This window comes from Amaranthus tricolor, chromosome 16 (genome assembly GCF_026212465.1).
Source record: "Amaranthus tricolor cultivar Red isolate AtriRed21 chromosome 16, ASM2621246v1, whole genome shotgun sequence".
NCBI classification, from domain to species: domain Eukaryota; kingdom Viridiplantae; phylum Streptophyta; class Magnoliopsida; order Caryophyllales; family Amaranthaceae; genus Amaranthus; species Amaranthus tricolor.
The window spans coordinates 8,928,765-8,942,637 of record NC_080062.1 but is presented as its reverse complement, the minus strand read 5'-3'; the positions used below and the strand labels follow the sequence as shown (position 1 = coordinate 8,942,637).

The 13,873-nt window shown below is 33.9% G+C and overlaps 1 protein-coding gene across 1 annotated transcript; it reads right to left on the bottom strand.

Annotated features, from left to right (window-relative positions):
- Positions 1-9,939, bottom strand: LOC130802509 (tropinone reductase homolog At5g06060-like). The gene is made up of 8 exons (XM_057666524.1): positions 9,891-9,939; positions 7,773-7,830; positions 5,854-6,061; positions 5,370-5,586; positions 5,090-5,196; positions 4,460-4,648; positions 271-433; positions 1-32 (listed from the first exon to the last, which is right to left on the bottom strand). Exons 1-8 carry the CDS (start codon positions 9,937-9,939, stop codon positions 1-3), a joined length of 1,023 nt encoding a protein of 340 aa, XP_057522507.1.
- Between the last annotated feature and the right edge of the window lie 3,934 nt (positions 9,940-13,873).

The window sequence follows — 13,873 nt, the reverse complement described above, 5'->3', positions numbered from 1 at the left end:
TTAGATTTGATAAGCACCTTCCAGAGAAAGACCTTTAAAAATCATACATTTAAATTTTAAGTTGTATAATGGTTTTTTGGGTGATTGATTGTGAAATTATATATATTATTAACATTAGTCTATAAATATCGCTTTATTGCAATCTCAACACATTCAAAAATACAAAAAAAAAAAAAAAAAGCAAAAACCAGTCAGACCCGTTTTGGACCCGGATCCGGTACTGGATCCGCAGTATCCACGGATCCGGATCTAGGTCTTGCAAAACTGGACCTGCGGATCCGGATCTGGATCCTATTCCTGAAAACGGATCTGGATCCGGGTCCACCTTGACCCGGTCCAGATCCGACTCGTTGCCATCGCTACTCACAACATATAGTCTTGCACTATATGCTGCGGTTTTAGGGAGGCCAGCAGCATATAGTGCATTTTTCTGCTGCAGTTTTAAACCGCAGCATTTATATTAGGTCATCTGCTGCTATCACTAATGCTAAGGGTCAAAATTGCAGCATATTATGGCCAAAAAAACATAGCAAATGAGGTTTTTTCCACTAGTGGTAGGTGAATATTATCCAAAGGCTAGCACATAACTACTGTAACGGCCCGGTTTAAGTGACCCGGAAATCCATATGAAAATAAAAATTTATGTTCACTCTTTGGACTCTAGAGAAAAGTCTTCTCTAGGATCGTCAACGTTTCGTTGATAAAGAAATATAATTAAAACAGAAAACAGCACCAGCGTGAAAGAAAATAAGTCAACGGAAGTTCTTAAGTACAACTTGAGAGCCTACGGGCCTCTAGATCAACTAAAGGATTTTGACGAAAACGAAAAGAAACCAACACAATCTCTTGTTACATAATTCGGAGTCATATCTACTCATAAACTTATTACAAAAAGGAAACATAGTCTTGGTATTACGGGTTCTAAGTCGAGTTCTCAATCCAGTCCCCACATGCAATCAACCTGCTAGTCGTCGTGCAACAGCACGTAGCAGGTTCCAAAGAACAATCCAATACACGTCAGAGACTTCATACAAATGTCAAACAGGTTGAAAACAAGTAATGTGTTATCCTAGCATGCATAGGCTCTAATACATTCATTATTAGTTAATCCAACTTGTAACGTTGCCCATACTGTTCGGGTCGTTCAAGTATAAATCCAATCCTTTTGTTGGAATACACTTGGGAGAGCTAATCCCAAGGCAACCACCGACCTAAGACGTTGCCCGTCCTGTTCGGGTCGTCAAAGGCAAAAGTATGCATACCCCATGGTGACCGTAATGATCCAAAACTGTCATGGGAACAATAATAGTAATAATCCAAACCAATACGTTAACCCTTTTGAGTAACATAATACAACCAAACGTCAACCCCTTTGGGTGACAAACACATAAATTCTCAACTTTCAAATTAACTTCTTTCAAATTATTTGAGATGTCTAATCCTTATGTGATTTACAATGCCTCGATTAGAAATGAAACAATACTACTTGCACAACCACATAAACAGTATGGTCTATGCGTGTACCTTTAAGCGCTGCAACCAAACGATGTTTATTCATGATAGAAATTTCGCCCTCTTATGAATCAAGGTCCTAATAACACACACAAAACGATCACGTATCAAAACGTGTTTACACATTTAATCCACTCCATACTACTAAGATATTACTAAGACTTGATAATTTTAAATGTTTTTATCCAATACCCAATAGTTCCAAACTTTAAATTCTAACCAGAAACTTAAATGGACAATTTGGACAGTTTTATGGAAAATCCGACTTCGCCACTGTGTCCGGAACGCGTCATTTACCTTGGGTACCAAATTTCATAATTTCCAACATCCAATTACTATTTTTAATTATTTTAAGCGTTTAACGAGTTTTTAACGCATCGGTACATAAAACAACAACGGAACACGACTAACGTTTCCGGATCGGCACCATTACGGAGGGAGAAACTGCTGCTGCCCGAAATATGTATATTTTTTTATTATTTTTTTTATTATTATTGTTATTATTATTATTATTATTATTTTATATATATACATTATTCAAATTAGTAACCCTTTAAATCTCATGACCAACATAAATCTAACAAGACCACATTCACAACTACTAAGATAGAACAAATTTAAACTTTGTTAAAGAATATTTATCAAGAAAGGTTTTTTTTTTTTTTTTTTTTTTATTTTTTTTTTTTATAAAAGAGACATAACTTAATCCTTTTAACAATTGAAGTTTATCAAAGGATTACTAGAGAAAATTTACATATATAAAAGAAAAATACTCAATCCTCCTATAAGTCATAGGATATCATCACACATAAAATATAATTTATTTTAGAAATCTTATACATAAAATCTATAATTAACAATTCAATTAAACTTACCCTTTGATCAAAAGATTAGATGGAATGACAAGAATTTTTTTTTCTTTGAGTGTGTCAAAACATACAACAAGGAAAAGGAAGAATTTTTTCTGAATTTTTGTGCTCTCTTGAAAAGCTAGAATGGTGAGAAAATCGAATGGAGCTTAAGGATTAATAGGCAATTAAAGCAATGATCTTAATTAGCCATAATACACAACTATGAGAGGAGTTACAAGACTCCTCCCCTTACTCCACACAACCGGCCACCTTCCCCCTTCCTTACTTTTAATTATTTATTTTTATTAATTAATTAATTAAGTAATTATTATATTATTGTTAAAACAGAAAAGAAACGTCACGCGATAACATCATACGCGATAAAACGTGTTACCGTTAAATTTTAACTTACTTTATTTCTTACAATTATATATGTAAAATAATATAATTTAATAATCTTATTTATTTTTATCTTATTATATTTTCTTTTTAAACCCGATAAATTACAGAGTGTTACAACTACGATGTCTCCAACTAGTTTTATCCCTAGTTAAATCTTCCTAGAGGTGCAAATCACTTATGTCATTGCTAATTTGTTTCTCCCACATTTTTTTTAGGATTACTGTAACTTCTTTTTCCATCAACTATGATGCTTTACCTGCTTGCCATAGGCGTATCTGTAGACTTTCTTTGCAAATGTCTAAATTATCTTAATCTAATTTACAGGGTCATCTAGAAAATGAAGGCCCTATACAAATAATTTAAAATGGGCCATTCACTCTTTCTATGTTATATATTTTCTAGTAACTACTGATTTTAGAAAATTAGTTAATAACATATTAAGAAAAATATTCATTATTCTATTAAAATATTTATTTGCCATAAATAATATAACCTATTTTGTAATAATTTTTAAAAAATACTTCTTTATTCCATTATACTTGCTACTGATTGTGACATTTTCCCACACAATATTTCACAATCAGTATGAGTGTTTCAGAACGGAAGAAATACAAAATAATAGTGTAGATTTTTAAAACAAATTGTTATTAAAACAAAAAATTAACTGAATGCCCAAGACCCAAATAAGGATTGTAACTCCTAGGAATTGATCACTAACCACATCACAATCCCATCCTCCCTCTTTGTGTCCTTGCAATACCAATAAGCCAAGTTAAATTACGTAACATACTATACACAAATTATATCATGGACACAATTATTGGGCCCCAATTTCAAGAAAATTGCAAGGGGCCCTGTGCTGTAGCCCTTGTTGCAGAGCGCCTTCATCTTTATTCTTGTTTTAAAGATGGTGTAACTCCTAACCTCTCTCTCAAAATATACAACTTTTTATAGTTTGGAGAAATCTTACATTGGTGGTATTCTAAGTTTTAAGTTGGATTTAATAAGATTTTTGACAATTATTATATCCTTATACTTTCGGTTGACTTTTGGTTGTTATAATTGTAGAGAGTTTAGAAAGACGTTTAAAATGATTCTTGATATTAATCATAACATTATTACAAGAAAAAATATCTAAAATATTATGTAGAATAATATAAATACTAAAAACAAAGATTACATGTAATATTATAAATTATTACAAGATAAAATAATTATATTCCAAGATAATTATCATATAAATAGAGTTATCTTGATTGATATGTTAAGATTAAAATGATATGCAATTTTATCTTAGGAGTGCCCATTAAAAGAGCTAGTAAACATAGGTTCCACCGATAAAAAAAACAATAGACTTATGTAACTAATTAAAAAGCATAGGACATTCTTAACACAAGGATTATCACAATTCTTCCACTTAAAAAATTATTATATATTATAATTCTTAAGATTAAAAAGACGATCAATACAATATTAAATACAGAAATCGTTACATTACAGGTAAAGATCTCTTACTGTACACAAATAAAATTAACTTCAATTAAAAGTTTACAAATAAATGAAACACAATTACCATTCGGTCTCTTTTAATTTGCCCTTTTTATCACTTTTTGTCATAATTTTTTTAATTTAAAAAGGACAAACTTAAAAGAACCGAGAAAGTTTATGATATAAATATAATAAGAGACTTAAACTGTAGAAAAACTTGGTAAGAAACCATAAACACTCATTCCTCCATCAACAAAAATAGTTTGGCCAGTTATATAAGAAGATGCTGGCATACAAAGAAATGCCACCATTGATGACACCTCTTTGGATTCTCCTACACGTCCAAGTGCTGTTCGAGCTTCGATACTCTCAACGAACTTCTTGTTTGTAAAATACTGTCAAAATTATTTAAATTAGAAAAATTATTTACACATGCAAAACTAATTAAATAGAAAATTTTAAATATTAATAACACCTATTAATCCATTAATATCATTAATTATTGGAAATGCTAATTATTATGATACTTATATAGTTAGATGTATATAATCATTACATTAACGCTACTTATATTAAGATTTTAAATAATGCAATCCATTAACATTGTTATTATTATCATATTTTGTATCTTTTATCATATAAATATTGATTTAAATAAATGTATCACACTACACATGACAATCATCAATTGCTGTGTGGTTGATTAATGCCTAATTATTTCATTCCTTTTTTTAAAAAAAAAGAAGACTACACATGAAAATAATTATAATTAGGATTTTTGTCGGAGAAAGTGATATTTACGATAAATATTAACATGATATTAGAAGTATAATTACCTCTTCAGCCAATGGAGTCTTGATGAAACCCGGAGCAACAACATTACTCCTAATATTGTCTTTAGCCCATTCACATGCTAGAATTTTGGCTAGTTGATTCATTGCCCCTATCAATATTTTAATTATAGGACCAAAATAATTAGAGTTATTCTAGTGAGAGACATTTTTCCGTAAAATAATCTCAAATTAAAAAAATTTATATACTAATAATTGTATTAATTAGGCTGAATGCCCATACATAAAGAGCATAGTAAATAATAGAGTAGGAATATATTAATACCTTTAGCGGATCCATAAATGGAACCAGCATTAACAGCAAGGAAACTTGCAATTGATGAAATAAAAATGATGTTGCCTGCTTCTGACTTCTTTAACATTGGATACGCAAGTTGAGAAAGATGGTAAGCTGACTCAAAGCAGTACGACATTACATGTGTGAAATCATCCTCTGTGTAATCATACGTATCTTTGTAGGTCGAACCACCAATATTATTTACCTATAATTCATAATTACATATTCATGTTGTTAATAAAAGTATACTATATTTCTTTGAATCGTTTGAGCAAATATCAATATCTTTAGGGGTTGTTTGGTATTGGAAATTTGGTTCAAAGAAAGGGTAATATTTGTGAATCCGTTACTAAGTGTTTGTTATAGTTTTTGAGTAACAGATTTGCTTTTCTAAGGTTAATCTGAAAAAGTCCCCTAATATTTTGAATAGTTTAGATTAATAGTAAAAGGAGTGAAACGAAGATGGACTTACAAGTATATCCAATCTTCCATGAAAGATAGAATCGACGGTCTTCATTAAGCTATCTCTTTGGGGGCGAGAAGTACAGTCGCAAATTGAACCACTCACTATAAAACCCTTAGTTTTCCAATCAAGCAAACATCCATCAAGTTCATCTTGGTTACGAGCACACGTATGAACACCACTTCCTAGTCTTGCTAGTTCTTCTACAATTGCATGTCTGCAAATACACATTATTTTGAGATACGTATTTCAAATTCAACTCATTAAAGATTAATGTCTACTTATCGATTTTTAATGCCTATCATGTTATCCTTAATGCTTTCTTACCGTATCCTTAATGCCTACTTTTAATATCTTAAATGGCTAAATACATCATTCTTAATACCTACTTACAATATTTTAAAAAATATATAATGGGTCGGTCGTCCAATTAGAGATGGTCTCTCAAAAAGACCGTCGCTCACAAGAATTTGTATTCTATCAGCAATTTGCTACTGATAATGACCTTTTTCTTAAAATAAGTCACTTGCAACAACAATCTCAAAGAAACATAAAAAAAGTACGTCACGACCTATTGTTAATCTTATAGAAGTAGTTTTTAAATAATAAAATTATCTTTGTTAATGAATTGCTTATCATAACACTACAACATAATTAACTTTTAGTAGGATATATATTTAGTGACATTTAATTTATATGTCATTATTTTATATGTTTAATGGTGCATATAGTGAATTTAGTAATATTTATTATTTATATAATCTTTAGTAGAATAATAAAAAATCATACTAAAACTTTTCACGATATAGAGTCTAGCGACATTTCTCAGAAAATGTTATTATAGACTATTATAACAATTAAATATGTCACTTAAGATTTTTTAATGTGACTCGCTAAAAGTTAATTTTGTTTCATTGTCATAATTTTAATATTTCATGCTTAATTGTCTATTGTTAAATCATGTGTAAATCTGTTAAAACTTAGGTAGGAACCATTTTTATAAACACGGTAGTTGTGGTTAAAAAAATGTCAAACCAAAAGTTTAAACATACTAGTCTTGTATGAGACGGGTTCATATAATAGTCCATTTTTGTAATTGATTATTTTAAGATTATAAGTTATCGTTTTAAAATTATAATTAAATAATCACTCTAAAATTATAAAAAGTAATTATATTAAAATTATAATTGACCACTTTAACGATATAAGTGATCATTTTAAGACAAAAAAATATATATTAGGCTAGCCCAATATAGATGGTATCATCGTGAGACCGTCTTGTTTAAGAATTAGTGAATTCTTTATTAAGAGCGTCTCACCGTGAGACGACTTGATATAGGTTGGTCCAATTTTTTATTTCTTGAAATTTAATGAAAAAAATTGTTTTTACTTAGGTAACTACTATGTAATAAGTTTAATTTGAGCTTCTTGTATAGGCCAGTCTCACGATGAGACGGTCTCATACAACACTTGTTGATGGTTATGGGCTTTTTTGGTACGATAATGTTTTATAGAGAAAACCAAATATAATGAGTTGTTTACATTAGTAAGTGATTAGCAAGAGATAATGATAATTATTAAGTTAATAATAAGGCATATTATTACCATTTCTATTCTTTAACTATTATCATTCCATTACATGTGCAAGTTCTATACTAAACGATCCTTTAATGTATTTACTGATTAGTCTCACTCTTAACACACCATTTTAGAAAGTTCAACACATAACTAATTAAAATACAAAAGAGAATTAAACACTCCAAATAAACGTAGCTGGCAATCTTTTAATTAATAAGAAATTTGATAATCGCAGTAAATTTCCTTTAATTTTTTATGCATGAAAACATTTTTCACATATTTAAAGAAAATTTAAGGAAATAAAAAAAATAAGAAAAAAAGAATGCATATGAAATAGAAAATAATAATACCCAATTCCTTTGGTACCACCAGTAACAAGGGCATTTGTCCCTTGGAGTGACCAACGTTGATCATTGTTTTCATTCTTTAGCCCTTATTGACCATTCTCTGGTAAGTAGCTCCAGCATTCTTTAGCCCGAAGGGCATGACTTTGTAGCAATATACCCCAGCATTTGTGATGAAGGCCGTATGTAGCTGATCTTCTATGGCCAAGGGAATCTGATGGTAGCCGGCGTTAGCATCCATGAAGCTCAGTAGAGCGTGGCCTGTTGTAAAATCTACTAAACGATCTATCTTTGGAAGAGGATAATCGTCTTTGGGGCATGCTTTGTTCAGATCCGTGAACTCAACGCACATCCTCCACTTGCCATTTGACACGAGGACGACGTTTGAGAGCCAATCAGAGTATTTGCATTCTCTGATGAATCCTGCTCTTAGCAGTTTCTCCACTTCTTCTCTGGCGGCCTCTATTTGCTCTCTTCCTTGATGCTGCAGCTTTTGCTTCACGGGTTTGTAGCCTGGTTTTATATCAAGTTTATGGCACATGAAACTCGTAGGAATGCCAGGCATTTCTTCCGTGGAAAAAGCAAAGACGTCGCGGAAGTCAGTAAGGGTGGCCATGATATCTTGTTTGATCGAGCCAGGGAGGTCTTTCCCTATTTTGATGCGTTTTCCTTCAAATATGTCCACCTCCTCGTATCGTTCTACGGGGCGAGGCCTTTCGTGCGTGTTAGGGTTTTCCAGATACACGCTCATGACAGTAGAAGACTCCTCTTCCCTTTACCTTTTGGAGGAGGTGATGGAAGCTCCTCATTTTAAGGTGTTGATGAGGCATTGGCGTGCCGTCACCTGATCCCCTTTGAGGATACCTACTTGTCCATCATCCCGCTCGAATTGTAGCAAGAGTTGATGAGGGAAGATCGCGGCTTTAATTTTGTTGATGAGTGGAAGCCCCGTAGGGAAAGGTGAGATCCACCACCGTGAATCGTATGGGCACGGTTCTGCTTTCATGTCTTTCCCCCACCCGCACGGGGAGAATGATCGTGCCTAGTGGAATGACCTGACTTCCCCCAAACCCGATCAGCGGTTTGTCGAGGGGTTGTAAGTGCTTTTCTTCAAACTTCATTTTTCTCAGGCATTCTATTGTTATGAGATCAGCCGTGCTTCCGGTATCTACGAGTACCCTCTTGACTTTCATTTGCCCAATTTTGAGGGTGACACCAGGGGGTCAGTATGGAGTTGTTGCAGCGTTTGGGAGGTCGTGGCATCGAACGTCATGATCGGTGCACTTGATGAGGCTTTTGGCGGCCCTTTTAGCAGAGTGTGGACGCTATTTCTGGCGGCGCGGATGGTAGGATATTCTTCAGTGTATCCTCCGAAAATCATGTTGATAGTTCCTTGAGTGTTGGAACTTTCGCGCCTGGCCTTATTCCTTTTGGGGGATCTGCGTCTTTGATTCCACGGCCTCCTTTCTGATTCTCTTCCAGCATTATGGTATTCTGGTTGATGAACTCGGACAACTTCCCCTCATCGGCTAATTAATGTAGGATACGTTTGAGTTCGCGGCATTGGGCCAAAGTGTGGCCGTGCTCTTTGTGGTAATCACACCACAGATTATAGTTGCGTCTATCAGAGGGGTGGCAGTAGGAGGTGGAGTTGGCAATTGATCCCTGATGGCGAAGAATATGTCCTTCTTGTTCCGGTCGAACAGCGGATCGTTGCCTCCATCTAACAGATTCCGCGTCCTGGGCTCCCCTTCAGCGACATATACATGTCTGGATCATGGGGGCCCTATATTTGACGGAGGTTCTGGACGACGCGGCAAGTAGTTTCTTTCCCTCCTTGATGAATGTTCCTCTCTGCTACTTGAGGAATGATTAGCTGTGAGATCCTTCTTATCCGACCTTCGTTTCTTTGGATCATGTGCCTGACATATTTCGGAGGCAGTGACATAGCTTTGGCATTGCTTTATGGCCTCCGCGTATGTCTTTACTTGGCTCTCGACCAACTGGAACTTCAGCCTTTGAGCGTTCATTCCGTTGATCAGGGCGTTTAATGCAACCGACTCTTCCAAGTCAGTTACTTCCAGTACCGCCTCGTGGAACTTTTTCAGGTAAGATGATATGGACTCTTCTTCCAACTGTGTGATGCTGAGCAAATGGAAGTTTGATTTTTCATGTCTTCTGGAAGCTATAAAATGACTTAGGAACTTGCCTTCCAGTTGGGCAAAGTTGTGGATACTTCCTCCTGGAAGGAAGGTGTACCATGTTAGAGCTACTCCTGTAAGGGTAGTTGGGAAGAACTTACACCACAGTGATGGGTTGGTGGTATACAGCAGCATCAGGTTTTTGTAGCCCATTAGGTGTTCCTCTGAGCAGGATATTCCATCGAAGGCCGCCATGTTTGGGATCTTTATTTTCCCGGGGTTGGGAGCATTTAGTATCTCCGGAGCCAGCGGAGAGATTATTGGTACGAGATCTTCAGGAAGGCTACTTTTGCCGGCCTCGTTCCGCGGCATGGTAATGGGACTGAGGGGACGGCTAGATCCCGCGAGTTGTGCCTTTTTTCTCTCTTCCCTCCTCTTATCCACTAGCGATTGGACGCTTTCGGATGCCTTTTGCTTTTTGCTTTCCAGGTAGGTAGGGGCATCTCGAGAGGTGGTCTTAGATTCATCATCTCTTTGATCAGTCCTGCTGAGACTCGGGTGGGTCCCGGATCTCTCCCGCCTGTTCTTATTACGCCTGCTGGAGTGGGAAGTCCTCGAGTTCCCATCTTGAGATTCATGAGACTTTGGTGTCCCTTGATGGGGTTCGATTCGTTCCTGCAAACTTTTTATTTGGTTCGCCATGTCCTATAACACTCATTGTTGAGTAGGATTATTATTTATGACGGCGCGGAGTTGTTCGGAGAATGCGGCAGTGAGGTTTCGTGCTAGCATGTCCATATCACGACGAGTCACGGCTTGGTTGTTAGCATGACCTGCGGAAGTGTCTGTATCTGTGCTGTGCACGGTAGCTGTTTGGGTCGGATTCTTCTTAGGAGCCATGAATTTTTATTCAATCCCCACAGACGGCGCCAAACTGCTTCGGTTATGAAACGAGGAAGTGGAAAACACTTGAAATACTGTAAGTGGAAGCGTTAGTAGGAGTGGCGATTCGTGGAAGGAAGTGGCTTGAATTCCTGCAAAACAACACGTTAGCCTTGTCCGGGGGGTGATCTCCCGGAAAACCCCTCCGACGCTCAAGTTAGAACGTTGATATGAGATTATTGAGTAGATGACTATAAATTGAATGCAAGAAGATGTCGGGGTTGATATTGCTGGATTTTGGGTAGGCTAATGAAGTAGAGTATGAGTAGGGATACTTAAGAGGATTATTTTCAGATGATCCCTTCCTCGCTAAAGGTTGTCCTTATTTATAATGGTGAAGAAGGAAGTTATTTTAGAGAGGAGGTTGAATATCATGGGAGTAGCGGGCAGTTGCCAGCCTTGGAAGAAGGATAACCAAGCAATGAGGGAGAGTGGGAAGTTGGGTCAAACAGGAGGTTGTTTTCCTGGGAGGAGTTAGGGTTTTGTATGGGTCATTTACTTATGGGCCAATTGAAGAGATGGGAGAATCCAGAAAAAAGCCCACTGACTAAAAGTCCAAGTCAATCTAAAAGGTCAAAGGTTATTAAGGTAAAATGACATTAATAACTAAAACAAATAAATAAATTAGGCAGGTGATACCATGACAGGTGCAAAGTTGATGGGACAAAGAGTACTAAGTAGTTTCGTAAAGAAAATGTGGAGTGAATTAGAATTTATGGAACAATTTCGAAAAATATTTAAGTTTGGATTAGTTGCTACACTTGCATAGAAATTACTTTTTCATTTAAATCATTTAGCCGATTTATAAATAGCTCAAAGATGAAGGAGTTGTGTATATTGAGCTAAACTGGTTGGGTCATTTAGAAATAAGAAACAAAATATAGTCTTTTTCAAATGGCATTATTGATTATTTTTAATTAGGAGTTGTAGTCTTTTATTGAAATCTTTCACAATAATAATAATAATAATAATAATAATAATAATAATAATAATTATTATTATTATTATTATTATAATAGTAAAAAAAAGATGAGGAGGTAATAGAAGTGAACTTTCTTAACAATTATTAATTTATTTTTAGTATATAAGTATGTTTATTGTTACTTATCTTTGAAAATTATATATGTATATATCTTCATGCTAACAAATTTGTGCATTGCTTGAATTTTTTATACTATTATATTATGTTGATAGTGTGATCAGTGACGTTTCTAAGAACTTTTTAGCCTAAGCGAAACATAGAAAAATGACTCTTGTGTAATTAATGTTTCAGTTTTTTATTTCTCCAAATATGCATCATATAATTTCTCATTTTTCCATCGCATTAATGTCAAATAAATGTACAAATTTAAAATCATAAAATGATAACTATAAAATACTTATGCACAAACTAATTTTTAATAATAAGAATTGACTCAATTTGGACCTTTTTATAGCTGAACCCTAAATAATTGCACCTCAAAACTACCTTCAGAAACGACCCTAAGCGTAACCGATAAGTATCCAACTGCAAGTATCCAACTTCACCCCTTAATAGCTTCGCCGCTGGTACATAAAGAAAAGTATTATAATTACTATTATAAATTTAATAGTTTTAGAGAATTACTGTATGAGTTAGGAATCTAATGGGAGTAGAAGTAGTATTTTGTTTATTGCTCTTGAGAATTGGGAGTAATCTAATGGGCGATTCAATGTATGCCTGCGGATTTTGTTTCATTTATGTTTGAAATTTACTAAAATTGATGATGTCATAACCAATTAAGCACATACTAGATTACTAGTAAAGGAATTATTTTAGTACTCTTTCCTAGGAATGTTCTAATTACTCCTTTTCTCCTAATTTTTTAATTTGTTTTATTAAATTTATCTCATTTTAAATTTTATTATAATTTACATTTTTTTAATTTTAATCTATATTTTTAATTTATGTTTTCATTTTATCCCCACCATTTCTCTTACCACTCTACAATAATCATTTTTATTTCATCTTTTTTCAATTCTCCATCATATTTTTATGGTGCAAAGTTGATGGGACAAAGAGTACTAAGTAGTTTAGCAAAAAAAATGTGGAGTGAATTAGAATTTATGGAACAATTTCGAAATATTTAAGTTTGGATTATATGCTACACTTGTATAGAAATTACTCTTTCATTTAAATTATTTAGCCGATTTATATATAGCTCAAAGATGAAGGAGTTGTGTATATTGAGCTAAACTGGTTGGGTCATTTAGAAATAAGAAACAAAATATATAGAGAGAGTAATTAAACTTGGTGTTACATAGCCCGAAATAGAAATTGAGCAAAATCATTACAACGGACTAAAATAGAAAATGAGACAATCGAGAGATACAGAGGGAGTATTATTCGTGAATTGATATTGCTTAAACTTTTTTAAAAAATTAATTAAAAATATTAACTTTTTTATATTTTTAATTAAGTCAAATAATTAGATAGTGTACACTTAATTTGAACAAAAGAAAAACACTCCAATTATCTTGCAAAGTGTTTGATTTCATAAATTTACAAAATTTGTTTTAAGGTAAACAAACAGAATAATACTTCTATTACTTGTACCGAGTCAGTAGTCCGTACTAGGTTTCTTGACGTAACTTTGGCAATGGTGTATGTGACATCATGTCTTCCATATGATCTTATGAAATTGTGAATGTGATCAACGTTAAATAGTTTTATTGTGATATTATTTTATAATTCGGAGTAAGTATTGCTTTTTTCGGATAAGTTTTGGGGTTTAAATTTTACATAACATTCTAGTCTTAGCCAACCTACTAATAAAAAAAACGAAGTACAATTTTGTTGTCGTGGTTATCAAATAACTTGCCACATTAAAAGTTTAAAATGATGATTGTAGCTCAATAATTAAAATGGTCAGTTTGACGCGTTTTAGATTAGTATTTTTCGAGTGGGGTCATTTTTTGGCTAGGTTATTTTTAGGATGGCTCATTTTTGGTTTTGTTTGGGTTTGGGAACTGACCGATCAAGGGTTATGTAAAAATCTTGTTGTT

Bases quoted from the DNA above. Each gene is read 5' to 3' on its own strand.
- LOC130802509 (XM_057666524.1), bottom strand. From the start codon at position 9,939: ATGAAAAATCAAACTTCCATTTGCTCAGCATCACACAGTTGGAAGAAG. The intron at 6,062-7,772 runs GTATTATTATTT...GTGTATTTGCAG, and splicing joins GGTGGTACCAAAGGAATTGG to ACATGCAATTGTAGAAGAAC. The intron at 434-4,459 runs GTTTAAGTCTCT...TTAAAACTGCAG, and splicing joins TCTTACCAAGTTTTTCTACA to CAGAAAAATGCACTATATGC.